Source organism: Budorcas taxicolor, chromosome X, assembly GCF_023091745.1.
Source record: "Budorcas taxicolor isolate Tak-1 chromosome X, Takin1.1, whole genome shotgun sequence".
NCBI classification, from domain to species: domain Eukaryota; kingdom Metazoa; phylum Chordata; class Mammalia; order Artiodactyla; family Bovidae; genus Budorcas; species Budorcas taxicolor.
The window spans coordinates 84,333,843-84,359,243 of NC_068935.1; the positions used below are offsets into that span (position 1 = coordinate 84,333,843).

Below are 25,401 nucleotides of genomic sequence, written 5' to 3' on the forward strand. Positions count from 1 at the left end.
TTTGTCTCCTTGGTCAAAGATAAGTTTTCAATAGGTGTTTGGATTTATATCTGAGCTTTCTACATTGTTCCACTGATCTATATTTTTGTTTCTGTGGCAGTACCATACTCTCTTGCTGACTGTTGCTTTGTACTATAGTCTGAAGTCAGGAAGATAGATTCATCCATTTCCATTCTTTCTCAAGATTGCTTTGGTTATTCAAGATCTTTTATGTTTCCATACAAATTGTGAAATGATTTGTTCTAGTTCTGGGAACAGTACCATTGGTAGTTTGATAGGGATTGCATTCAATTTATAGATTGCTTTGGGTAATATAGTCATTTTCACTATATTGATTCTTCCAATGCAAGAACATGATATATTTCTCCTTCTATTTGTCTCATCTTTTATTTCATTCATCAGCATTTTGTAGTTTTCTGTATGCAGGTGTTTTCTCTCTTTAGCTAAATTTATTTGTAAGTATTTCATTCTTTTTGTTGCAGTGGTGAATGAGATTCTTTCCTTAATTTCTCTTTCTGATTTTTCATTATTAGTGTATAGGAATGCAGAGGATTTCTTGGTATTAATTTTATACCCTGTGATTTAGTATACTCATTGGTTACCTCTAGTGATTTTCTGGTGACATCTTTAGGGTTTTCTACATAAAGAATCATGTCACCTGGAAACAGTGAGAGTTTTACTTCTTTTCCAATCTGAATTATTTTTATTTCTTTTTCTACTCTGATTGCTATGGCTAGGACTTCTAAAACTATGGTGAACAGTAGTGATGAGAGAAAGCACCCTTGTCTTGTTCTTGATTTTAGAGGAAATGCTTTCAAATTTTTACCATTGAGGATAATGTTTGCTATGGGTTTGTATATATCGCTTTTATTATATTGAGTTTGTTCTTTCAGTACCTACTTTGAGAGTTTTTTTTTTTTTTTTTAATCATGAGTGGGCTTTGAATTTTGTCAAAGACTTTCTCTGCATCTATTGAAATAATTGTATGGCTTTTATCTTTCAGTTTTTTAGTATGGTATATCACATTGATTGATTTGCACATATTGAAGAATTCTTTCATCCCTGGGATAAAGCCCACTTGATCATGATGCTTGAAGTTTTTAATATGTTGTTGGTTTCTGTTTGCTGGGATTTGGTTGATGATTTTTGCATCTGTGTTTATCAGTAATATTGGCCTGTAATTTTCTCTTTTTGTGGTATCTTTGTTGGGTTTTGCTATCAGGGTGATGGTGGCTTTGTAAAATGATTTTTTTAGTTTTCCTTCCTCTATAATTTTCTGGAAAAGTTTGAGCAGGATAGCTCTTCTCTAAATTTTTGGTAGAACTCTCCTGTGAAGCCATGTAGTCCTGGGCTTTTGTTTATAAACTTATTATCATAGTTTCAATTTCCATGCTTGTGATTGATTGGTTCATATTTTCTATTTCTTCCTGGTTCAGTTTTGAAAGGTTATACTTTACTAAGGATTTTCCATTTCTTCCAAGTTGTCCATTTTGTTGGCATATCATTGCTCATAGTAGTTTCTAATGATTCTGTTTCTGTGTTGTCTGTTGTAATTTCTTTTTCATTCATAATTTTATTGATTTTAGTCTTCTCCCTTCTTTATTGATGAGTTAGCCTAATGTTTTTTTTTTTATTTTATCTTCTCAAAGAACCAATTTTTTCTTTTATTGATTTTTGCTATATTCTCCTTCATTTCCTTTTCATTTATTTCTGCTCTGATCTTTATGATTTCTTTCCTTCTACTAAACTGTAGTGGTGTTTTTTTTTCTTCTTCTCTTTCTAGTTGCTTGATGTATAATGTCAGGTTATTTATTTGAAGTTTTTCTTGTTTCTTGAGGTAGACTGTATTACTATAAACTTCCCTCTTGGCACTGCTTTTACTGATCCCATAGGTTTGACTTGTCTCTTTTTTTTTTTTTTTTTTCATTTGTTTCTATGCAGATATTGATTTCCTTTTTGATTTCTTCACTGATCTGTTGGTTATTCAGAAGGGTGGTTTTTCTGAATAGTGAACACAATTCCATGTGTTTGTTATTTTTGTACTGTTGATATCTAATCTTATAGCATTGTGATCAGAAAAGATGTTTGAAAAGATTTCAGTTTTTTAAAAACTTACCAAGACTTGATTTGTGGCCCAGGATATGATTGGTCCTAGAGAATATTCCATGTGCACTTGAGATAAAAAGGTGAACTCCATTGTTTTTGTGTGAAATGCCCTATAGATATCAATTATATCCAACTGTTCCAATGTATCATTTAAAGCTTGTGTTTTCTTATTAACGTTCTGTCTGGATGATATGTTCATTGTGTGACTGGAGTATTAAAGCCCCCCACCCCCCCATTATTGTGTTAGTGTCAATTTCCCCTTTATTTTTGTTGTTGTTCAGTCACTCAGTTGTGCCTGACTCTTTGTAACCCCATGGACTGCAGCACTCCAGGCTTGCCTGTCCTTCACCATCTCCCAGAGCTTGCTCAAACTCATGTCTATTGAGTCAGTGATGCCATCCAACCATCTGGTCCTCTGTCATCCTCTCCCCCTTCTGCCTTCTATCTTTCCCATCATCAGAGTCTTTTCCAATGGATCAACTGTTTGCATCATACTGGCATAAGTCTTTTGGAGGAGGTCACCATTACCCCTACCATAGTTTGGCCTTATGCCAAACTACAGGGAGGGAACACAGCCCCACCCATCAGCAGAAAATTGTATTAAATATTTACTGAGCATAGCCTTGCCCACTAGAGCATGACCCAGTTCTCCCCACAGCCAGTCCCTCCCATCAGGAAGCTTCCACAAGCCTGTTATCCTCATCCATCAGAGGGGAGACAGAATGAAAACCACAATCACAGGAAACTAACCAAACTGATCACATGGATCACAGCCTTGTCTAACTCAATGAAGATATGAGCCATGCCATGTAGGGCCACCCAGGATGGACGGGTCATGGTGGAGAGTTCAGACAAAATGTGGTCCACTGGAGAAGGGAATGGCAAACCACTTCAGTATTCTTTCCTTGAGAATCCCATGAACAGTATGAAAAGGCAAAAAGATATGATACTAAAAGATGAACTTCCCTTTAATAGTTCTTAGCATTTACCTTATGTATTTTGGTTCTACTATGTTGGGTGCATATATAATAATAATTGTTATGTCTTCTTCTTGGAATGGTCCCTGCATTATGTAGTGTCCTTCATTGTCTCTCATAAGAGTCTTTATTTTAAAGTCTATTTTATTTGATATGAGCATTGATACTCCCACTTTCTTTTCATCTCTGTTTGCATGAAATAGTATTTTTCAGCCCCTCACTTTCAGTCTGTATGTGCCCCTACATTTGAAGTGAGTCTCTTGTAGACAGCATATATAGGGTCTTATTTTTATATCTATTCAGCCAATTTGTGTCTTTTGTTTGGAGCACTTAACCTATTTACTTTTAATGTAACTAGTGAGAAGTATGATCTCATTACCATTTACTTCATTGTTTTGGATTCCCTTTTATTGACCTTGTCTGTGTTTCCCTTTAGCATTTGTTGAAGAGCCAGCTTTGAGGTGCTGAATCATCTTTGTTTTTGCTCATCTGTAAAGTTTTTTATTTCTCCTTCACATCTGAATGAGACCCTTGCTGGATAGAGTGATCTTGCTTGTAGGTTTTTCCCTTTCATCACTTTAAGTATATCCTGCCATTTCCTTCTGGCCTGCAGAGTTTCTGTTGAAAGTTCAGCTGTTAGCCTTTTGGGGATCACCCTGTATGTTATTTCTTGCTTTTTCCTTGCTGCGTTTGATATTTGCTCTTTGTGGTTAATTTTTATTAGTTTGATTAATATGTATCTTGGTGTGTTTCTCCTTGGGATGATCCTGTATGGGACTCTCTGAGCTTCTTGGAGCTGGGTGGCTATTCCCTTCCCCATTTTAGGGAAGTTTTTGACTATTATCTCTCAAGTATTTTCTCTTACACTTTCCTTTTGTCTTCTTCTTCTAGGACACCTATGATTCAAAAGTTGGGGTGCCTAACATTGTCGCCTCTGTTAGCCTCTCTGAGGCTGTCCTCATTTCCTTTTATTCTTTTTTCTTTATTCTACTCTGCTTCATTTATTTCCACCATCTGCTTTTAGCTCACTTATCCAGTCTTCTACCAGTTATTCTACTTTTGGTTTCCTCTAGAGTGTTCTTAATCTCAGTTATTGTGTTTTTTTATTGTTGACTGGCTGTTCTTTAATTCTTCTAGGTCCTTATTAAACATTTCTTGCACCTTCTCAATCCGTGTCTCTAGTCTAGTTATCTGTATCTCCCTTTTGTTTTCAAAATTTTGAATTATCTTTGCTATCATTATTCTGAATTCTTTTTCAGGTAGACTCTCTATCTCCTCCTCTTTTGTTTGGTTTGGTAGGTTTTTATCCTGTTCCTTCACCTGCTGGATACTTCTCTATCTTTTCATTTTGTTTAGTTTTCTGTGTTTGGGATCTCCTTTCTGCAGACTGGAAGGTTGTAGTTTCTCTTAATTGTGGAGTCTGCTCCTTCTGGGTTGGGTTGGACTAGTGCCTTGTGATGGTTTCTTGGCTGGGGTAACTTCTGTCTGTGTTCTGGTGGGCGGAGCTGGATCTCATCTCTCTGAAGGCCAGTACAGTGTCCAGTAGTGAGTTTCGGTGTGTCTCTGGGTTTGGCATGCCTTTGGGCGGCCTGTCTGTTAATGTTCAGGGTTATTTTCCTGCTTTGCTGAAGGATGAGCATGGGGAGTCTTCCACTGGAACTTTGGCTCTTGGGTGGTGCTTGGTTTCAGTAGAGGTATAGAGGCTTTTGGGTGGACTCTCATCTATTAATGTTTCCTGGGGTCAGGATTTCTATGATGGCCCAAAGTTCTGGAGTTGAGCCTCTTGCCTCAGGTTTTCACTTCTCAGTCCACACAGAACTGAAGGCAAAACCCATAGGTTAATGCTGAAACAACTCTCCACAGCCAGGAACATCCTGGGAGATTCACAGAGTTATATCGAGAAGAGGGAGGAGGAGGAAAGAGGTGACAAAGAGGAGAAAAAGGGAGGGTCAAAAGGTAAGAGAGCAATCAAGCCAATAATCAAATCCCTAAGTGAAAATGAATACTAAAAAGTTAGAATTTTAAGATACAAAATTAATAACAAAAGATCAAAATGCAAAAATTGAAAACCTAGAATAAAAATTAGACTCTCAAAAGTACAATATAAAAAACAAAATCAAGCACATTTTTAAAGAATTTATTTTAAAATAAGTTTTTTTAGAAAAATAAAAGTAGAGTAAAAATGAAACTTAAAGGAATAATAAAGAAACATATAGGACAGTACGAGGGAAAAAATTAAAAAGGGGGGCAAAGAAAGGGGGAAAATGAGGAAAAAGAAAAAAAGAATTAAAATTTTAAAATAACAAAATTAAAAATTAAAATAAAATTATAATAAAAAAATTTATAGGAGGTGGAAAGTATGTATCCAGTGGTACTGAAATGAATGTTCTCTTTTCCTGCTCCAGCTGAGTTGCTCACTCAGAAGGCCTTCTGATATATCTAGGAAGGCCTACAGGATTTTAATCTGTTGCACCTGCCATTTCCGTGTGGTTCCTCCTTCTTTCTTTGCTCTCGCTGGCTGCCTCTGCTTGCAAGTCTCTCTTCAGTGTCTGATCTCCACCCTGACACGAGGGGGCAAGAGTGGCCACTTATTTGGGCTCAGTTGCTCAGTTGTGCTGTGGAGAGGGAGGAATATTGCTGGCGTGTATGAATGGATGGACCACACAGGGATTGCCACCGCTCACGATGGGTGTGCACCTCCAATCCATTTGGGCTCCCAGGTGCGTTGTGAGGTCACAGTCCCAGGTGTACCATGAGTCTCCTCAGAGGAGGTGGTCTCAAGCTGTGACACTCCCAGTAGATCTGAGCTGTCCAGGATCCCAGGAAGACATGGGTAGTGGCTTGCTGGCTGCTCACAGCTTGGCAGCAGATGTGGTCTCGGGCTGAGATTGCAGCTGCCCTTTGCCTTTTGCCTCTGGCTGGTGCACACCTGCCTCTCTGCTTCCTGGGCTGTAAATGGCAGCAAGCTCACCCTATTTTGATATTCTGATTGTACAAGCACACCAGGAATTAAAATGAGGCGTTAGAGCTGTCCCATGGGAATGGTCGTTTGTTTCTCTGGCAATCCCACGTTTTCCCCAGTCTGTCTGTGCTATGTCACATTAGCCCCCTCAGAGTGTCCTCACAGCATTCAACCCAGGTCCTTTCCCTGAGAACCAATGACACAGCCCATGCCTCTGCACCCAGATCCCACTCACTGTCTGTGGATGCAAGCATGTAAGCCTCTTCTCAGTACTATTTCTGTGGTGAAATTTTCTCGCTCTTCCCTCTGAGTTTCCTAAGCTCCCACTGACCCTACCTTTGAGAAGGTTTCCTATTGTGTGTGAACTTCTTCTCCTTCATGACTCCCTCCCCAAAGAGAGTCCCTGTCCCAAAACCCTTTGTCTCTCTTTTCATCTTTATCCTCATTCTGAGGAGATTGGTTTGCATTTCTGGGCATTTGGTGTCCTTCGCCAGTATTCAGAAGTTGTTCTGTGGGAGTTGCTCCACATGCAGATGATCTTTTGTTGTATTTTGGGAGGAGAAAGTGAACCTCCTATCATATTCCTCCTCCATCTTGGGACTGCCCCCCCCCAAAAATCTCTTATTGTAAGGATATTAGTCATATTGCATTAGGATACACCCTACCATCCCATTTTGATTGAATTATCTCTGTAAATGTTCCAGCTTAGAAATACAGTCACATTCTTAAAAGAGTTATGGCTTCAACATATGATTTGTGGGGTGGGAGGTAATTCTGTGGTCTTCTCTGCTAGCTCAGCTGGTGAAGAATCCACCTGCAATGCAGGAGACCCTAGTTTGATTCCTTGGTTGGGAAGATCCACTGGAGAAGGGATAGGCTACCCACTCCAGTATTCTTGGGCTTCCCTGGTGGCTCAACTGATAGAGAATCCACCTGCAATGCAGGAGACCTGGGTTCGATTCCTGGGTTGGGAAGATCCCCTGGAGAACGGAACAGCTATTCACTCTAGTATTCTTGCCTGGAGAATTCCATGGACAGAGGAGACTGGCAGGCTACAGTACATGGGGTCACAAAGAGTTGGACATGACTAAGTGAATAAGCATAGCACAGCACATAATTTAGCCTATAAAAATTTACTAATAGGTATTTGTGTGGAATAATTGGATTTTTCTACACATAGGATCTTGTGATCTACAAATATAGTTTTACTTTTTTTTTTCCTTGGCCATGCTGCACAGCACATGGGATCTTAATTCCCCAATCAGGGATTGAACCTTCACCCCCTACATTGTAAGTGCAGAGTCTTAACCACTGGACCTCCGGGGAGTCCCTAGTGGTCCAGGGACTTCTTTATTTCCAATTTGTATCCATTCTATATATTTTCCTTCTATAATAACTTTGGCTAGAACTTCTATTAAGATGCTGACTTGTAGTAGTAAAAGTGGCCATTCTTTTGGTTTGTCATAGGGGGAAGGTGTCAGTATTTTACCATTGAGTTTGATATAAACTTTGGATTTTTAACATATGTTTTTTACCATAATGGGGAAGTTCCCTTTTATTTCTAGTTTAATTTAGCAATTGAGATGATCATGTCTTTTTTTTCCTCTTTATTCTATTAGTGAATGATGTTAACACTGATTTTCTTATCATCCATGCATGCTTATGATAAAATTCTCTTGGTGTGTAATCCTTTTAATATGCCATAGGATTCATTATGCTTATATTTTTTGAAAGTTTTAAGTGAATATACATGATGAATATTGGTGTATAATTTTCTTTACTTGTTGTGTGTTTTTATCTGGTATTTTATCAGGTTATTGCTGGCCTCATAACATAAATTAGGTATTAAATTTCATTTAATTTTTTGGTATATTTTGAAAAAGATTAGGAGTAATTCTTTTAATGTGTGTTAGAGTCAGTAGAGAAGCTATCTCTTCCTGGATTTTTCTACATTGAGAGATTTATGATTACTGATTCACGCTCTTTCCTTGTTATAACTCTGTTGATATTATCTATTTCTTATTGACTCAACTTAGGTAATTTGTGGATTTCTAGGAACTTACCTCCTTCATCTAGATTATCTAATATGTTGGTATATAATTGTTCAAATATTCTTTGCTAATTTTATTTAATTTCTGTAAGCTTGTAGTTAATAATAATATACCCAAATTCATTTCATTGTTATTAATATTTATTTTACATGTATACTTGTTTTACAATGTTGTGTTAGTTTCAGATATATAGAAAAGTGATTTCGTTATACATATATACATAATATATTATTTTTCAAATCCTTTTTCCATATAGGTTATTAGAGAATACTGAGACGAGTTCTCTGTGCTATACAGTAGATCCGTGTTGATTATCTATTTTGTATATAATAATGTGTATCTGTTAAAACCAACCTCCTAATTTATCCCTCCACTCAACGTTTCATTTGTTAACTATAAGTTTATTTTCTAAGTCTGTGAGTTCCTTTCTGTTTCTTGATAAGTTTATTTGTATGATTTTTTAGATTCCACATATGAATGATATAGTATTTGTTTTTTTCTGTCTGACTTACTTCACTTAGCATGATAATCTATAGTTCCATTCATGTTGTGGCAAAGGGCACTATCTCAATTTTTATGACGAAATAATATTCCATTATGCAAATGTACATCTCTTTAACCTTCCACTGTAGATGGACATTTAGATTATTTCCATGCCTTGACTATTGTAAATAGTGTTCAATGAACATTTGAGTTCAAGTATCTTTCTGAAGTATGGTTTTTGCCATATATATGCCCAGGAGTGGCATTGCTGGATCTTCTGGTAACTCATTTTTAATTTTCTAAAGAACCTCCATACTGTTCTCTATATTAGCTTTATCAATTTACATCCCCATCAACAATGCAAAAGGGTTCCCTTCTCTCCACGTCCTCTCCAGCATTTATTGTCTATAGATTTTTTGAAGATGGTCATTCTGACCAGTGTAAGGTGATACTGCATTGCAGCTCTGATTTGTATTTCTCTAATAATTAGTTATTATTAATTCCAAAAATGCTCAGTCACTCAGTCATGTCCAGCTCTTTGTGACACCATGGACTACTGCCAACCAGGCTCCTCTATCCACAGGATTTTCCAGGCAAGAACACTGGAGTGGGTTGCCATTCCCTTCTCCAGGGGATCTACTTGACTCAGGGTTTGAACCTGCATTTCCTGTGTCTCCTGCATTGACAGGTGGATCATTTATGACTGGCGCCACCTGGGAAGCCCAATAATAAGTGATGTTGAGCACCTTTTCATGTGTTTTTTGGCCATCCGTTATTCCTCTTTGAAGAAAGATTTATTTAGATAATTTCCCCATTTTTTGACAAGGTTCTTTGCCTTTTTTTAATATATATTGAGCTGTTTATATATTTTGGAGATTAATCCTTTGTCAGTTGCATTGTTTGGAAATATTTTATCCCATCCCATGGGTTACCTTTTTGATGTGTTTATTGTTTCTACTGCCATGAAAAACCTTTTAAGTTTAATTAGGTCCTATTTGTTTATAGTTATTTCTATTTTCATTACTCTGGAGGTGAATCCAAAAGGATATTTCTGTAATTTATATCATAGAGTGTTCTCCTTATGTTTTCCTCTATGAGTTTTCTGGCATGCAGTCTTATAATTAAGTGCTTAATCCATTTTGAGTTTATTTTTTGTGTATTGTGTTTGAGAATGTTCTTTTTTAAAATTTATGTATTTTAATTGGAGGCTAATTATTTTACAATATTGTGGTGGTTTTTGCCACATATTGACATGAATCAGCCATGGGTGTACATGTGCTCCACATCCTGAACATCCTGCCCACCTCCCTCCCCATCCCATCCCTCAGGATCATCCCAGTGCACCAGCCCTGAGCACCCTGTCTCATGCATCGAACCTGGACTGGCAGTCTGTTTCACATATGATAATATACATGTTTCAATGCTATTTTCTCAAATCATCCCATGCTCGCCTTCTCCCACAGAGTCCAAAAGTCTGTTCTTTACATCTGTGTCTCTTTTGCTGTCTCACATATAGGGTCATTGTTATCATCTTTCTAATTTCCATATGTATGTGTTAGTATACTGTATGGATGTTTTTCTTTCTGACTTACTTCACTCTGTAACTGATATGCAGAGTGCATCATGAGAAACGCTGGCTGGATGAAGCACAAGCTGGAATCAAGATTCCTGGGAGAAATATCAATAACCTCTGATATGCAAATGATGCCACCCTTATGGCAGAAAGTGAAGAGGAACTAAAAAAGCCTCTTGACGAAAGTGAAAGAGATGAGTGAAAAAGTTGGCTTAAAGCTCAACATTCAGAAAATGAAGATCATGGCATCTGGTCCCATCACTTCATGGGAAATAGATGGGGAAACAGTGGAAACAGTGACAGACTGTATCCTTTCGGGCTCCAAAATCACTGCAGATGGTGATTGCAGCCATGATATTAAAAGACTCTTACTCCTTGGAAGAGAAGTTTTGACCAACCTAGATAGCATATTAAAAAGCAGACATTATTTTGCCAACAAAGGTCCATCTAGTCAAAGCTATGGTTTTTCCAATAGTCATGTATAAATGTGAGAGTTGGACTATAAAAAAAGCTGAGTGCAGAAGAACTGATGCTTTTGAACTGTGGTGTTGAAGAAGACTCTTGAGAGTCCCTTGGACTGCAAGGAGATCCAACCAGTCCATCCTCAAGGAAATCAGTCCTGAATATTCGTTGGAAGGACTGATGCTGAAGCTGAAATTCCAGTACTTTGGCCACCTGATGTGAAGAGCTGACTCATTGGAAAAGACCCTGATGCTGGGAAAGATTGAAGACAGGAGAAGGGAACTAGAGAGGATGAGATGGTTGGACGGCACCACAGACTCAATGGACATGAGTTTGAGTAAACTCAGGGAGTTGGTGATGGACAGGGAGACCTGGCGTGCTGCAGTTCATGGGGTGGCAAAGAGTCGGACATGACTGAGCAAGTGAACTGTACTGAACTGACCTAGCTTATGATGACTGATATAAATACCTAGCCTTAATACATGATCTTCACTCTGATATTTGGTGTCATTATTTCATTTTATCTTATTTCAGCTTTCAACACTGGTTGAAACCTTTTAAACTGATGTCATGATTCAGTAATGGGTTGCAACTTGCAGTTTGTAAAATGTTGCTCTATGCAGTGTCCACTAGTCCCATAGCTAATCCTCTCTCAAAATTTCTGTAATGTTAGTAACTCACATTTCTCTACAGGACTGTGGTTATGGAGAGGGTGGAGATGCATACTGCACAGCCTGCCCTCCCCGCAGATACAAAAGCAGCTGGGGACACCATAGATGTCAGACTTGCATCACCTGTGCTGTTATCAATCGTATCCAGAAGGCCAATTGTACAGCTACCTCTAATGCCATCTGTGGGAAGTGTCTGCCCAGGTGAGCCTTCTGTATGAGGTCAAGCTCTTCTGGTCCTTCTCTAGCCCTTGGAGGTCTCACTGACCCTTACCTCTCAGAGCCTAGTTGAAGTATTCTAACTGTCCATATATTGATGAAGTTAAGCTCCCATGAGGGCAAAACAGTATCTTCTCAAGATCCTTCTATAAAGTGCCTAGCACACAGTCAGTTATAGATGAGTTGTAAACAGCATTTTTTATCATGCTGGCATACTTTGCTCAGACCCAAGTTTCAAGGTAAATCTCACTGTAGATCTAAAAAATTAGGAAGCAGTTGGCATCAAAGCAATGTTTCCTTCTCTTGTGAGACCAGTTCCTCTTTTGGCTATAGGGTTTGATGAATGGGGGAAGAGGTAAAGAGTCTAGAATTATAAGTCAGAAACAGACACAGAGGCAGAGAACTCAAGAGGAGTCAGAATGAGAGATGGCTTCCTAGAGGGCAAGACTCTTAGAAGCTGCCTATGGTTCAAGACAGACCAATCCAAGTACATTGCTTGTTTGATCACCTTGCCATTTCTTATTGTTCTGACCACAGATTCTACCAAAAGACACGTATTGGAGGCCTACAAGATCAAGAATGTATCCCGTGCACAAAACAGACACCCACCTCTGAAGTTCAGTGTGTGTATCCAGTTCTCTTCTCCCCTTTCTTCCCCAATCCATTGGACGACAGCAAAATGGGGTAGTAAAGTCTTCCCCTACCCTCTTCTAATCCTTCCTATAGGGTAGATTGTCAAGGGAATCTGTTACATTTGAATAATAGTTTCACAATATATTTTCTGTGTGACCTTCTAAAAATCATTGGAACTCACTGAACTTCATTTCCCTTATCTGAAAAAAATGTAAGTCATGAAAACTGTTGTTCTTCATACCTTGTGGGATGCTTTTTCTAATGAAATAATAGGTTAGAAGCACTTTATAAATTATAACATTTGTACACTTGTGGATTATTTATTTGAAGTTTATAGAAGTCCCTAATGGTTAGGAATGGGAACAGGCTGAAGTACTAGGATCTAGTCTGTACCCATATCACTATCCATTTATATGTCTATCATTTGTGTCTATCTACTGTCTATATGTCAACTCACATTTTTTTGAGTGATATCTTTTTAAAGAATTAAGTATTTTAAATGTTATTTTATTTTAAAATAAAAATATTTTAAATGCAGAAAAATACTAAAAAATAAAAATGTTCAGTTATACAGTATCAATATACAGTTCAGTTCAGTTCAGTTGCTCAGTCATGTCTGACTCTTTGAGACCCCATGAACTGCAGCATGCCAGGCCTCCCTGTCCATCACCAACTTCCAGATCCACCCAAATTCATGCCCATCGAGTTAGTGATGCCATCCAACCATCTCATCCTCTGTCATCCCCTTCTTCTCCTGCCCTCAATCTTTCCCAGTATCAGGGGCTTATCCAACGAGTGAGCTCTTCGCATCAGGTGGCCAAAGTATTGGAGTGTCAGCTTCAACATCAGTCCTTCCAATGAACACCCAGGACTGATCTCCTTTAGGATGGACTGGTTGGATCTCCTTGCAGTTCAAGGGACTCTCAAGAGTCTTCTCCAACACCACAGTTCAAAAGCATCAGTTCTTCCATGGTCAGCTTTCTTTATAGTCCAACTCTCACATCCATACATGACCACTGGAAAAACCATAGCCTTGACTAGACAGACCTTTGTTGGCAAAGTAATGTCTCTGCTTTTTAATATGCTGTCTAGGTTGGTACCCCACTCCAGTACACTTGCCTGGAGAATCTCATGGATTGGAGGAGCCTGGTAGGCTGCATTTCATGGGGTCGCTAAGAGTCAGATACGACTGAGCAACTTCACTTTCACTTTTCACTTTCATGCATTGGAGAAGGAAATGGCAACCCACTCCAGTGTTCTTGCCTGGAGAATCCCAGAGACAGGGGAGCCTGGTGGGCTGCCATCTATGGGGTCGCACAGAGTCGGACACGACTGAAATGACTTAGCTAGGTTGGTCAGAATTTTCCTTCTAAGGAGAAAGCGTCTTTTAATTTCATGGCTGCAATCACCATCTGCAGTGATTTTGGAGCCCCCAAAAATAAAGTAGCCACTGTTTCCACTGTTTCCCCATCTATTTGCCATGAACTGATGGGACTAGATGCCATCATCTTCGTTTTCTGAATGTTGAGCTTTAAGCCAACATTTTCGCTTTCCTCTTTCACTTTCATCAAGAGGCTTTTTAGTTCTTCTTCACTTTCTGCCATAAGAGTGGCGTCATCTGCATATCTGAGGTTATTGATATTTTTCCTGGCAATCTTGATTCCAGCTTGTGCTTTCTCCAGCACAGCATTCATGATTTACTCTGCATATAAGTGAAATAGGCAGGGTGACAATATACAGCCTTGACATACTCCTTTTCCTATTTGGAACCAGTCTGTTGTTCCATGTCCAGTTCTAACTGTTGCTTCCTGACCTGCATACAGGTTTCTCAAGAGACAGGTCAGGTGGTCTGGTATTCCCATCTCTTTAAGAGTTTTCCACAGTTTATTTGGATAAATCTTTAAATCGTACATATTTGCTTCAGGAATGTTTTAAAACGAAGATTCCACAGGTTAAACGGAGCTCACTTTTCTGTTCTTTCTGAGTTTAAGTCTCTCTTTACCTCCCCAGAGGCAACCAGTAACATGAATTTTATATATCTTGTTGGTAGGATATATTACAGTAACAAACTCCCAAATCTCAATGGTTTAATATAATAAAAGTTTGCTTTTTGCTATGCAAAGGTCTTCTTCCATCTTGTGACTATACCATCAAATTATATGACTTCCAGATTGGTGGGACAGGGTAAAAGATAGAGGAGACAGACATATTAGCAGTTAACTGTTTCAGTCTGCAGGTAACATATATTACTCCCACTCACAGTTCATTGGCCAAAATTACTCTGATGGCCTTACTACAAGGGTATATGGGATATGTAGAGAAGCGTGTGGATAACTGGTGAGCATTATGACTCTGCCATACTCTCCAACCATATTTTGATACATGTAAATACATATATATATTCATAGCCAATATATGCTATTTTTAAAATTTTGTAATATTTTGCATAAATGATATCAAACTATATACTCTCCAATTTACTTTTCCCCTCTGGATTATTAAGCAACTTAGCAGCAGTAGCAGCAGCATATAGGTCTTTTATTTCAAATGCTATATAATATTACATTATAGAATTATATCATGATTTATTTATCCTGTGCCCTGATGAACATTTTAGTTTGTTTCTATTTTTCTAGGTTATATAACTAAATATGACATGGAAAGACCATAAGATATGTGAATCTTCAAGTAGCTATACTAATTTATACCATGTCAGCAATAGATTCGAATTCCTCCACTTTGTTCTGTACACTTTTCCTTGCTCTACAAGGGAGTAGAACCAATTTAGCAGCCCTAATTGAGGAAGACCCTAGGGAGAGGGTGCTGGCTTGAGGATGTCCAGACCCAGTGTCAGGATGACTACTGACTGCCTATAGTGACTGACCTCCCCCACTTTTTTGTCTCACAGGTGCCTTCCAGCTGAGCTTAGTGAAGGCAGATGTACCCACAGTATCCCCTAAGGAGGCCACACTTGTTGCACTGGTGAGCAGTCTGCTCGTGGTGTTTACCCTGGCCTTCCTGGGGCTCTTCTTCCTCTACTGCAAGCAGTTCTTCAACAGACATTGCCAGCGTGGTAAGGGTAGCTGATTCACATATTACATGAATCAGGAACAAGTTTCTGACTAGCTGAATAGAGGAATTTTCTGGGATTGAGAGTTAACGGACTTTCCCTACAGTGATGAAAAGCCTCAAAGGTAGACTATCTGGGGGTAGCAATGGGCACAAGACTTCAGAGATAATTGAGGGTGACCCTGTGAGTTTATGGGCCCTGGTTCATTAAGGTACGGGAGTTCATAAAGGACTACAACATTATGGGAAAACCCTTGAGAAAGGCATCTGGAGACCTAGGTTCTAAATCTACCTCTGAATCACTGTGTAATTCCAGATAAGTCATCTAGCTTCTTTCTCCTTAATATTTAAATCTTTCTCCTTAACCTTTAAAATGATAGAGTTGATTTCTAAGTTCTTTTCTAGCTAGTCATTTATACAAATAGGTACAGATTCTGCAGCATGTCAGAAAAGGAGGAAGGCTGGCTGGAATGAGACGTCACTATAATTAAAGTTAGTGAGGTCTCAGGCAATGGTTATCAGTAGAGTGATATACCAGATGTGAGTAACAGTCCAGTGTCCAGAGGAATTGACAAAATTAGACATTTTTTCTCAGACAGTAATGATACCCAAAGAGGTCTGGCCCAGCCCATAGGAGATTTAAAGTCAGGAATAACATCATGATCTGTTTTCAGCACAAGTCCAGCCATTAGCCAAGAATGTGGGACAGAAAGTCCAGGTCACTGAGGGCAAATATGGGGGAGGTGGGATGGTGGCTGGCCAAAACCAAACAAGGGGTTAAATTTTTAATTAAGAGTACTGAGTCTTGGTGTATCTTCAGTGCCCTCAAGGGAGCTGAGAGCTAAACAGAAACACCAAAATAGGAACCCAGGCTGGTAAATGGAGTTGACTTAGTAAGGGAAGACATATTCTAATAGATATACAGATGCTTAGGACTCCTCATCAGTCTACTAGATATTGAATCCAAAGCAACACAACTTTTTTCAACCTCTCTGTGTAAAGATCCTGCTTATATAGACCTGCCTTTAACAGGTTCAGATCTAGGGCCTGCTACATGATTTTCAAAAAGACTAGCAGATATGTTTGACTCTACCATTTAAGTGGAGATAAATCTAGAATTTCAAGGGATGCAGGGCACAAGGGGAACACTATTATCCCTTTGTGGTTTAGTCGCTAAGTCGTGTCCAACTCTTGTGACCCCATGGACTGTAGCCTGCCAGATTCCTCTGTCCATGGGATTCTCCAAGAAAGAATACTGGAGTGGGTTGCCATTTCTTTATTATCCCTTTATGACCCTTCTAAAACTCTGCTTCCCTCACCTCTACTCTCTGATGTCTCCCAGAACATTGTGGCTCAGGGTGAACCATCTTGTCTCTGACTTTGGAGGCCAGTTTTTCAGATAAGAGCAGTTGACCAGTCCCTGGGCATGGGCAATGAAACATGTTGGCTCCAGGGCCCAGAAGGAAGAAGATGAAGCAACATTTGAGAGCTGCCTGTTTCCCTCCCCCTGCCTTAGGAGAGGAGAAATAAATAACCTTTCTCAGCACCTTCTCTGTCTTCAAAATAATAATGCAGTATGCTTCTCTGAGAATATGAAGGCAGGTAGCTCCTTCATGGTCTCCATAGGGGAAATAGGGTAAGACATTTTCTCATTTGGGGAAGGTGCTTATAAGAAGTCACTGACTTTTATGCATACTGGACTTGTATAGGTGAGATTAATATGTGAATTGGATCCAACATAAGGTACAATAGAGAGGAGTAAGAATTGTGACAAACTGAATAGTTCATCCCCTGTCTAAAGGGAATCTACTACCTACCCAGCTTTAGCTGTTTATTACAATATAGGAATATTCAATGTTTCAAAACCTGAATTTTCAAGAGAAGCCAATAATCTAAATTTTTGTATGAAACAGTGTTCAGTTCTAGCAATGAGTTGTAATTAAAAGCAACCAAAGCCACAATGCAGGGGTCAAACAAACACACATCCCATAGGCTCTTAGTTTGTAACCTGATGTTGAATCGGGTTTATGCATGAAAGGCATATTAATTTTCTGTCACTTCTATAGTAAATTCAGTTCAGTTTAGTCGCTTGGTCTTGTCTGACTGTTTGCAACCCCATGAGTCACAGCACGCCAGGCCTCCCTGTCCATCACCTACTCCCGGAGTTTACCCAAACTCATGTCCATCGAGTCGGTGATGCCATCCAGCCATCTCATCCTTTGTCGTCCACTTCTCCTGCCCCCAATCCCTCCCAGCATCAGAGTCTTTTCCAATGAGTCACCTCTTCGCATGAGGTGGCCAAAGTATTGCAAAGTTAATAGCTTAAAATAACACTCATTTATTATCTGACCATTTCCATAGATCAGAAGCTTTGTAAGCTTGGCTGGATCTCCACTTAGAGTCTAATGAGGCTGAAATCAAGGTGTTGCCAAGGCTATATCCCTTTCTGGAGGCTTCAGAAGATAATCTACTTCCTGAATCATTCAGAAAGATAGAAAAATTCAGTTCCTTGCAGTTATAGGGCTGAGGTCCCATTTCCTTGCTGAGGGCCAGTCCTGGTTTCTATATACCACCTGCTTTTTGGCTTATGACCCCTTCCCATTTTCAAAACTAGCAATGGTGGTCAAGTCCTTTTCATTTCACATATTCCCTTTATAAGGACACATGTGATTACATTAGGCCCACTTGGGAAATCCAGGATAATCTACCTAGTTTAAGGTCCATAATCTTAATTCCACCTGAAAATTGCCTTTTGCCGTATAACACAACATATACACAGCAATAGCACCAGGAAATAAAGCTCATTGCCAGATCTAGAGCGGAGATTGTTAAACTCCTGCTTTCCACAAAGGATTCTCTTTCTCTGGAGAAATTCCTTTTTCCCTGATCCACCACCAGGTAGCCTCAATCTGATACCCCAATGTAAATGTGTTTCTCAACTGTGTCATCTTAGCCTGATGCTATGTGCTCTGATTCCCAGGGATGGGAAGGAGTGCACTAGTTCCCAGATATTTCCCAATTTTGTGCTCAGGACCAGCTGCTCCACTGAAAGTAGCCCCTACTTTTGGCTTCCTCTGACCCAGTGGCTTTCTGTTTCAAGTTGCAGGAGGTTCACTGCAGTATGAGGCTGGCAAGAGAGCAGAGGAGGAATCTCTCTTCCCCATACCACCTGCCCAGAAGACCAGCCCTGAGTCCCCACTGAGTGAAAGCATATTTGAGACCCAGCCACTTAATTCCATCCTAGATGACAACGGCAGCTCAACTCATGGCTTCCCCATACAAGAATCTTTTACCTTGGCCTCCTGTGCCTCAGAGAGCCACTCCCACTGGGTCCACACTCCCGTTGAATGCACAGAGCTGGACCTGCGAAAGTTTTCCAGTTCTGCTTCCTATACTGGAGCTGAGACCTTAGCAGGAAATCCAGCTGAAAGCTCTGGAGACAGGCCGGAGCTCACTGTGCTCTTTGAAGTCCTCAGCCCTTAACTCTACTGAGGTGAGCTGGAAAGGTAAGACAGAAAGGCCAGAAACTGGGGACCATCCCCAGAGGAATTATCCCCTGGAGTTCAGTAGGGCTAGGGGTAGAGGAACAGCAAGCTAAGAACACTGGTGGATGGAGGGACAACAATGGTAATGCTAATTATTTTGAGCCAGTCATTCATACATCACAGATCTGGGCCTATAGTTTTCAAGGAACTGGCCAGGTTGACATAATAACAAATTCGATATCCTGGCCTTTTGCAAGCTTTCTTGGGGCCCTACTGTCTAATAGTTATATTCAGTTATCTCCCATCATGTGTTCAAGCATCAAGGTACAGTGGGAAAATACAAAAACCTCAGTATCTGTCAGTCCTATATTTCAAATCTACCTCTATTCCTTAATAGCTGTGTGAACCTTGTATAAATTCCTTCACCTCTCTGAGTCTCAGGTCCTTAATCTGTGAAAAATAAGAAATACTATTCACCTTATAGTGAGAGGTGAGTGAGAAATGGCATGTGCAAGTGCCTTTTACAGTGTCTAATTCATTAGAGGTATTTAAACCATGTGAGTTTTTTTTTCCCTTCCTTGCTCCCAGCCACAATTTATATATCCTTACATATACACTACAGTCACCTGGTCTTCATAACATCCCTTTGTGGTAAGCAGTTCAAGGTTTGTTAGCCTCATTTTATAGAGGCAAGACCTGAGACACAGAGAGGAGAAATGATTTGCTCAAAGTCACAGATCATTTCAGTGGCAGAACTGAGCTGAAGCCTAGGTTTTGAAGCTCCAATTCAGAGCTTGTCCAGTTCAATCAATGTGACTATTCCATGGCTAATGTTGCTTTCTCAAAAGATTAAGGAAGTAACAAGGGACAATATGAAGCATGAGAGTGGACTCTTGTTTTTCAACTAACCAACTACTTTCACCACCCATTTCAATATTTCTCCTAAGCTATGATGGTGTCCAGGTTCCCCACTGACTACCCCTCCCTATATCTTACCTAAGAAAATGTAAACAATATGTAGGTGAAAGCCAAGACTGCTACTAAGGTCAGTCTAGATACCTTCAAGGTCATATAGTCCAACCTCCCTTCCAAGTCCTTCAATCCATGCTTGAGTCCCTTTTATAATATCCCCATAAAGTATTGGTGTCACCCTTGCTCACATACTTACAATGTCAGGAAGCTATACTCATCAATGTGTATTGTTGCTATGACTGATGGGTTTGAGCTCAATGTAAAGAAAAACTTTCTTTCTCTCTACAGTAGCCAACCCTGGGTCCTGCTCTTCTCCTTGGGCCACACAGACTTCATCTGCTTCCTGTGTCATGAGATAGCCCTGAAGAAGTCTAAAGAGAGCTTCTCCTGTCTGGAAAGTACCACTTTGATTCATTTAAAGTATGGGGTACTTAAAACTGAATCCAGTTTCATGTGAAATTGTCTTACCAATGTAGAGTAAGAATTGTCAAGTCATCACCTCAAACAGGTGACATTTTTCTGCTATTGTACCCTAACCACTGGCCTAAACCATTTTTTGAGGGATGGAGAGAAGAAGCAGCTAATGAGATTGCCCCATTGGTTTCTAACTTGCTCTACTCCCTCCCTAGGTCTCTTGGGCTCCTGGCAGCCCAATCATTCTCTCTGGACTCTCCTGCCTTGTTCTTAAACCACAACAGCAGCAAGGGCATGGGATATGATATCTACAACAATCTGTACTCTACAGACAGAGCACACCCTATCTCATCCTACCAAAGGATTGATTCTTCATCATTTTCCCAAGACTGACCAGCAGCATTTCTTGCTTTCCTATCCTAGGTAGCCTAGAAAGCCAGATTACCCAGTCATGGGACTACCAGATATGTTCCTAGCTCAGCTTGATTATAGACAGGGGGAGAATAGATGGCAATGAATGGGGTATAGGTTTACTGCCTGCCTTTTTGATCAGGTGAACCTGAAGGAGGAGCCTCTCAGTATCCTATTGATACATTTGCCTTGTACTTTAGGGACAAAATCAAACTTTTCCTCTTCAGCTACTCTGCACTGCACCCCTCCCCAGTACACACACACACACACACACACACACCCCTACACACATGTTAGGAGGGGCGTGAAACCTCAGTTCCCCACACATCTCTTAGACTGCTGTGGCTGTGACAATCACAGAGCTAATCCCTTTGCCCCCTGGGGTTTTCCTTTCCACCTACAGGTTTCTTAACTTCTTTAGTGGGGATCCAACTCCGTTTATTTTTTACCTTTAAAATGGTACTTCCTAAAGTTCCTTTTATCTTCTTTCTCTTCTTTTCTTGCCTCTTTTGTCCCTTCATCGTGCCTGATCTTCTTAAGCCCAAGGCTGAGTCTCTGCATTCCCAGGGCCAAACTCAGAGCTCAGAGCATTCGTCTTTAGGGTGACTGTGAAGTCCCTGAGCTCTAGGGGAGACACTTAAGACCTTGGGTTTTCATTAAAGCCTGCCCTAGGACCTCTCAGGAAACATTGGTGCTTTCTTAGTTTAGAGAAAACCAATCAATTGCTAAGCCTTCACGACCAGTTTCACACGCTTCTTAGAATAAAGTAAAACTGCTCCCTTCATGGCTGATGCCACAGGGTAGGTTGGAACATCGAGGCTCAGGTGTAGGCACCATGTATTGTTTTTAAGTCTCCCTTATGTCCACAATAGGCCAATTAGGCTGACATCTACTCCCTCACATAGGTCAGATTTTGAAATAAAAATTGCCCAGATGAATAGAGAAACTATTTTATTTGCTTGGTATTAATAGCAGCCTATATAGTCCAGCATACCCAGAAAAGAGCTATACAAAATATATCTTAGTGACCTGGATAACCATGATGGTGTGGTCACTCACCCAGAGCCAGTATGAAGTACGGAGTATGAAGTTAAGTGGGCCCTAGGAAGCACTGCTGTCAATAAAGCTAGTGGAGATGATGGAATTCCAGCAGAGCTATTTAAATTCCTAAAAGTTGATGCTATCAAAGTGCTGCACTCAGTACGTCAGCAAATTTGGAAAACCCAGCGGTGGCCACAGGACTGGAAAAGGTCAATCCTCATCCAAATTTCCAAGAAGGGCAGTACAAAAGAATGTTAAAACCACCAGACAGTTGCACTCATCTCCCATGCTAGTAAGGTTATGCTCAAAATCCTTCATGCTAGGCTTCAGCATTACATTAACTGAGAATTTCCAGATGTCCAAGCTGCGTTTAGAAAAGGCAGAGGAATCAGAGACCAAATCGCCAACATTCGCTGGATCATAGAGAAAGCAAGGTAATTCCAGAAAAACATCTGCCTCTGTTTCATCTACTACACTAAAGCCTTTGACTGTGTGGAGCATAACAAACTGTGGAAAGCTCTTAGAGAGATCTTATCTGTCTCTGAGAAACGTATATGCTAGTTAAGAAGCAACAGTTAGAACCTTATACGGAACAACTGCCATAAGGGTGGTGTCATCTGCATATCTGAGGTTATTGATATTTTTCCCAGCAATCTTGATTCCAGTTTGTGCTTCATCCAGCCCGGCATTTCTCATGATGTACTCTGCATATGTTAAATAAGCAGAATGACAATATAAAACCTTGACGTACTCTTTTCCCAATTTGGAACCAGTCCATTGTTCGATGTTCAATTCTAACTGTTGCTTCTTGACCTGCATACAACTTTCTTAGGAGGCAAGTAATGTGGTCTGGTATTCCCATTTCTTTAAGAATTTCCCACAGTTTCATGTGATTCACACAGACAAAGGCTTTGGAGTAGTCAATGAAGCATAAGTAGATGTTTTTCTGAAATTCTCTTGTTTTTTCTATGATCCAACAGATGTTGGCAATGTGATCTCTGGTTCTTCTGCCTTTTCTAAATCCACCTTGAACATCTGGGAGTTCTAGGTTCACATACTGTTGAAGCCCAGCATAGAGAATTTTGAGCATTACTCTGCTAGCATGTGAAATGAGTGCAATTTTGCAGTAGTTTGAACATTCTTTCGCATTGCCTTTCTTTGGGATTGGAATGAAAACTGACCTTTTCCAGTCCTGTGTCCACTGCTGGGTTTTCCAAATTTACTGGGATATTGAGTGTAGCACTTTAACACCATCCTTATGGCAGAAAACAAAGAGAAACTAAAGAGCCTCTTAATGAAGGCGAAAGGAGAGTGAAAAAGCTAGCTTAAAACTCAACATTCAAAAAACAAAGATCATGGCATCTGGTCCCAGCACTTCATGGCAAATAGATGGGGAAACAATGAAAACAGTGACAGACTTTATTTTCTAGGACTCCAAAATCCCTGCAGACGATGACTGTAGCCATGACATTAAAAAATGCTTCCACCTTTGAAGAATAGCTATGACCAACCTAGACAGCATATTAAAAAGCAGAGACATTACTTTGCCAACAAAGGGCCATCTAGTCAAAGCTATGGTTTTTCCCCTAATCATATATGAATGTGAGAACTGGACCGTAAAGAAAGCTGAGAGCCAAAGACTTGATGCTTCTGCACTGCGGTGTTGGAAAAGACTCTTAAGAATCCTTTGGACAGCAAGGAGATCAAACCAATCAATACTAAAGGAAATCAATACTGAAAATTCATTGGAAGGACTGATGCTGAAGCTGAAGCTCCAATACTTTGGCCACCTGATGCAAAGAGCTGACTCACTGGAAAAGACCCTGATGCTGGGAAAGATTGAAGGCAGGAAGAGAAGGGTACAACAGAAGATGAGATTTTTGGATGGCATCACTGACTCAATGGATATGAGTTTGAGCAAGCTCCGGGAGATGGTGAAGGACAAGGAAGCCTGGTGTCCTGCAGTCCATGGGGTCGCAAAGAGTCGGGCATGACTGAGTAACTGGACAACAACAACATGGAACAGCTCACTGGTTCAGGGTCACAGAATTACAAGAAAGGAGTACAACAAGGCTGTTTATTGTCACCCTTTTTATTTAACTCATACACAGAGCACATCATGCGAAATTCCAGGCTGGATGAGTTATAAGCTGGAATCAAGATTTCTGGGAGAAATATCAACAACCTCAGATATGTGGATCATACCACTCTGATGCCAGAAAGTGAAGAGGAACTAAAGAACCTCTTGATGAGGGTGAAGGAAGAGAGTGAAAAAGCTTAAAATTCAGTATTAAAAAAACTAAGATCATGGCATCCAGTTCCATCACTTCATGGCAAATATAAGGGCAAAAGGTGGAAGCAGTGACAGATTTCCTCTTCTTGGGGTCTAAAACCACTGTGGATGGTGACTACAGCCATGAAATTAGAAGATGATTGCTTCTTGGCAGGAAAGCTATGACAAACCTAGACAGTGGGTTAAAAAGCAAAGACTTCACTTTACTGACAAAGGTCCATAGAGTCAAGGCTATGGTCTTTCCAGTAGTTATGTATGATTGTGAGAGCTGGATCATAAAGAAGGGAGAGCACTGAAGAACTGATGCTTTGAAACTGTGGTACTAGGGAAGACTCTTGAGTGTCCCTTGTACTGCAAGGAAATCAAACCAGTCAGTCTTAAGGCAGATTAACCTTGAATACTCATTGGAAGGACTGATGCTGAAGCTGATGCTCCAATACTTTGACTAGCTGATGCAAATAGCCAACTCATTGGAAAAGACTATGAAACTGGGAAAGATTGAAGGAGAAGAGGGTGACAGAGGATGAGATGTTTGGATGGTGTCACTAATGCAATGGACATGAACTTGAGAAAACTCCAGGAGATGATGAGGGACAAGGAAGCCTGGCATGCTGCAGTCCATGGGGTTGTGAAGAGTTGGACATGACTTGGTGACTGAACATCAACATAGTACAGAATGTTGGAGGTGATTTAACTTGTAAAAACCAAGACTGGACATAATTATCTTAGGATGCAAATGCTGGAATTTACTACATATATGCACTAAACTTTGTAGTTTGCATTCAGAGCAATCATCTCATTGGATCTTTATACAGATCCAAGGCCAGGAAACAGCGGCTGACTTTATTTTGGGGGGCTCCAAAGTCACTGCAGATGGTGACTGCAGCCATGAAATTAAAAGACACTTACTCCTTGGAAGGAAAGTTATGACCAACTTAGACAGCATATTAAAAAGCAGAGACATTACTTTGCCAACAAAGTTCCGTCTAGTCAAGGCTATGGTTTTTCCAGTGGTCATGTATGGATGTGAGAGTTGGACTATAAAGAAAGCTGACCATGGAAGAATTGATGCTTTTGAACTGTGGTGTTGGAGAAGACTCTTGAGAGTCCCTTGGACTGCAAGGAGATCCAACCAGTCCATCCTAAAGGAGATCAGTCCTGGATGTTCATTGGAAAGACTGATGTTGAAGCTGAGACTCCAATACTTTGGCCACCTGATACAAAGAGTTGACTCATTTGAAAAGACCCTGATTATGGGAAAGATTGAGGGCAGGAACAGAAGGGGACGACAGAGGATGAGATGATTGGATGGCATCACCAACTCAATGGACATGAGTTTGGGTAAACTCCAGAAGTTGGTTATGGACAGGGAGGCCTGGTGTGCTGCAGTTCATGGGGTTGCAAAGAGTCAGACATGACTGAGCGACTGAACTGAACTGAAGGCCAAGATTACCATCCCCAGTTTGCATATGATGAAGCTGAGGCTCAGAGATGAAAGGTGACTGACCTTGGATTATTCAGTGATGTATAGCATAATTATTAAAGCCAGGGGTCTCTCCGGTATCTTGAAATTTTCATTTTC

The 25,401-nt window shown here is 40.2% G+C and overlaps 1 protein-coding gene across 1 annotated transcript in view; it reads left to right on the forward strand.

Moving 5' to 3' along the window:
• Nucleotides 1-21,714, forward strand: part of EDA2R (ectodysplasin A2 receptor) — a 103,791-nt gene extending 82,077 nt beyond the window's left edge. The window contains exons 3-7 of the mRNA XM_052663324.1: nt 11,308-11,486; nt 12,039-12,124; nt 15,043-15,207; nt 18,304-18,709; nt 19,949-21,714. Of these exons, the coding sequence (XP_052519284.1) occupies nt 11,308-11,486; nt 12,039-12,124; nt 15,043-15,207; nt 18,304-18,686 (813 nt within the window). The 3' untranslated portion in view covers nt 18,687-18,709; nt 19,949-21,714. The remainder of the gene's footprint in view (nt 1-11,307; nt 11,487-12,038; nt 12,125-15,042; nt 15,208-18,303; nt 18,710-19,948) is intronic.
• The last annotated feature ends 3,687 nt before the right edge of the window (nt 21,715-25,401 follow it).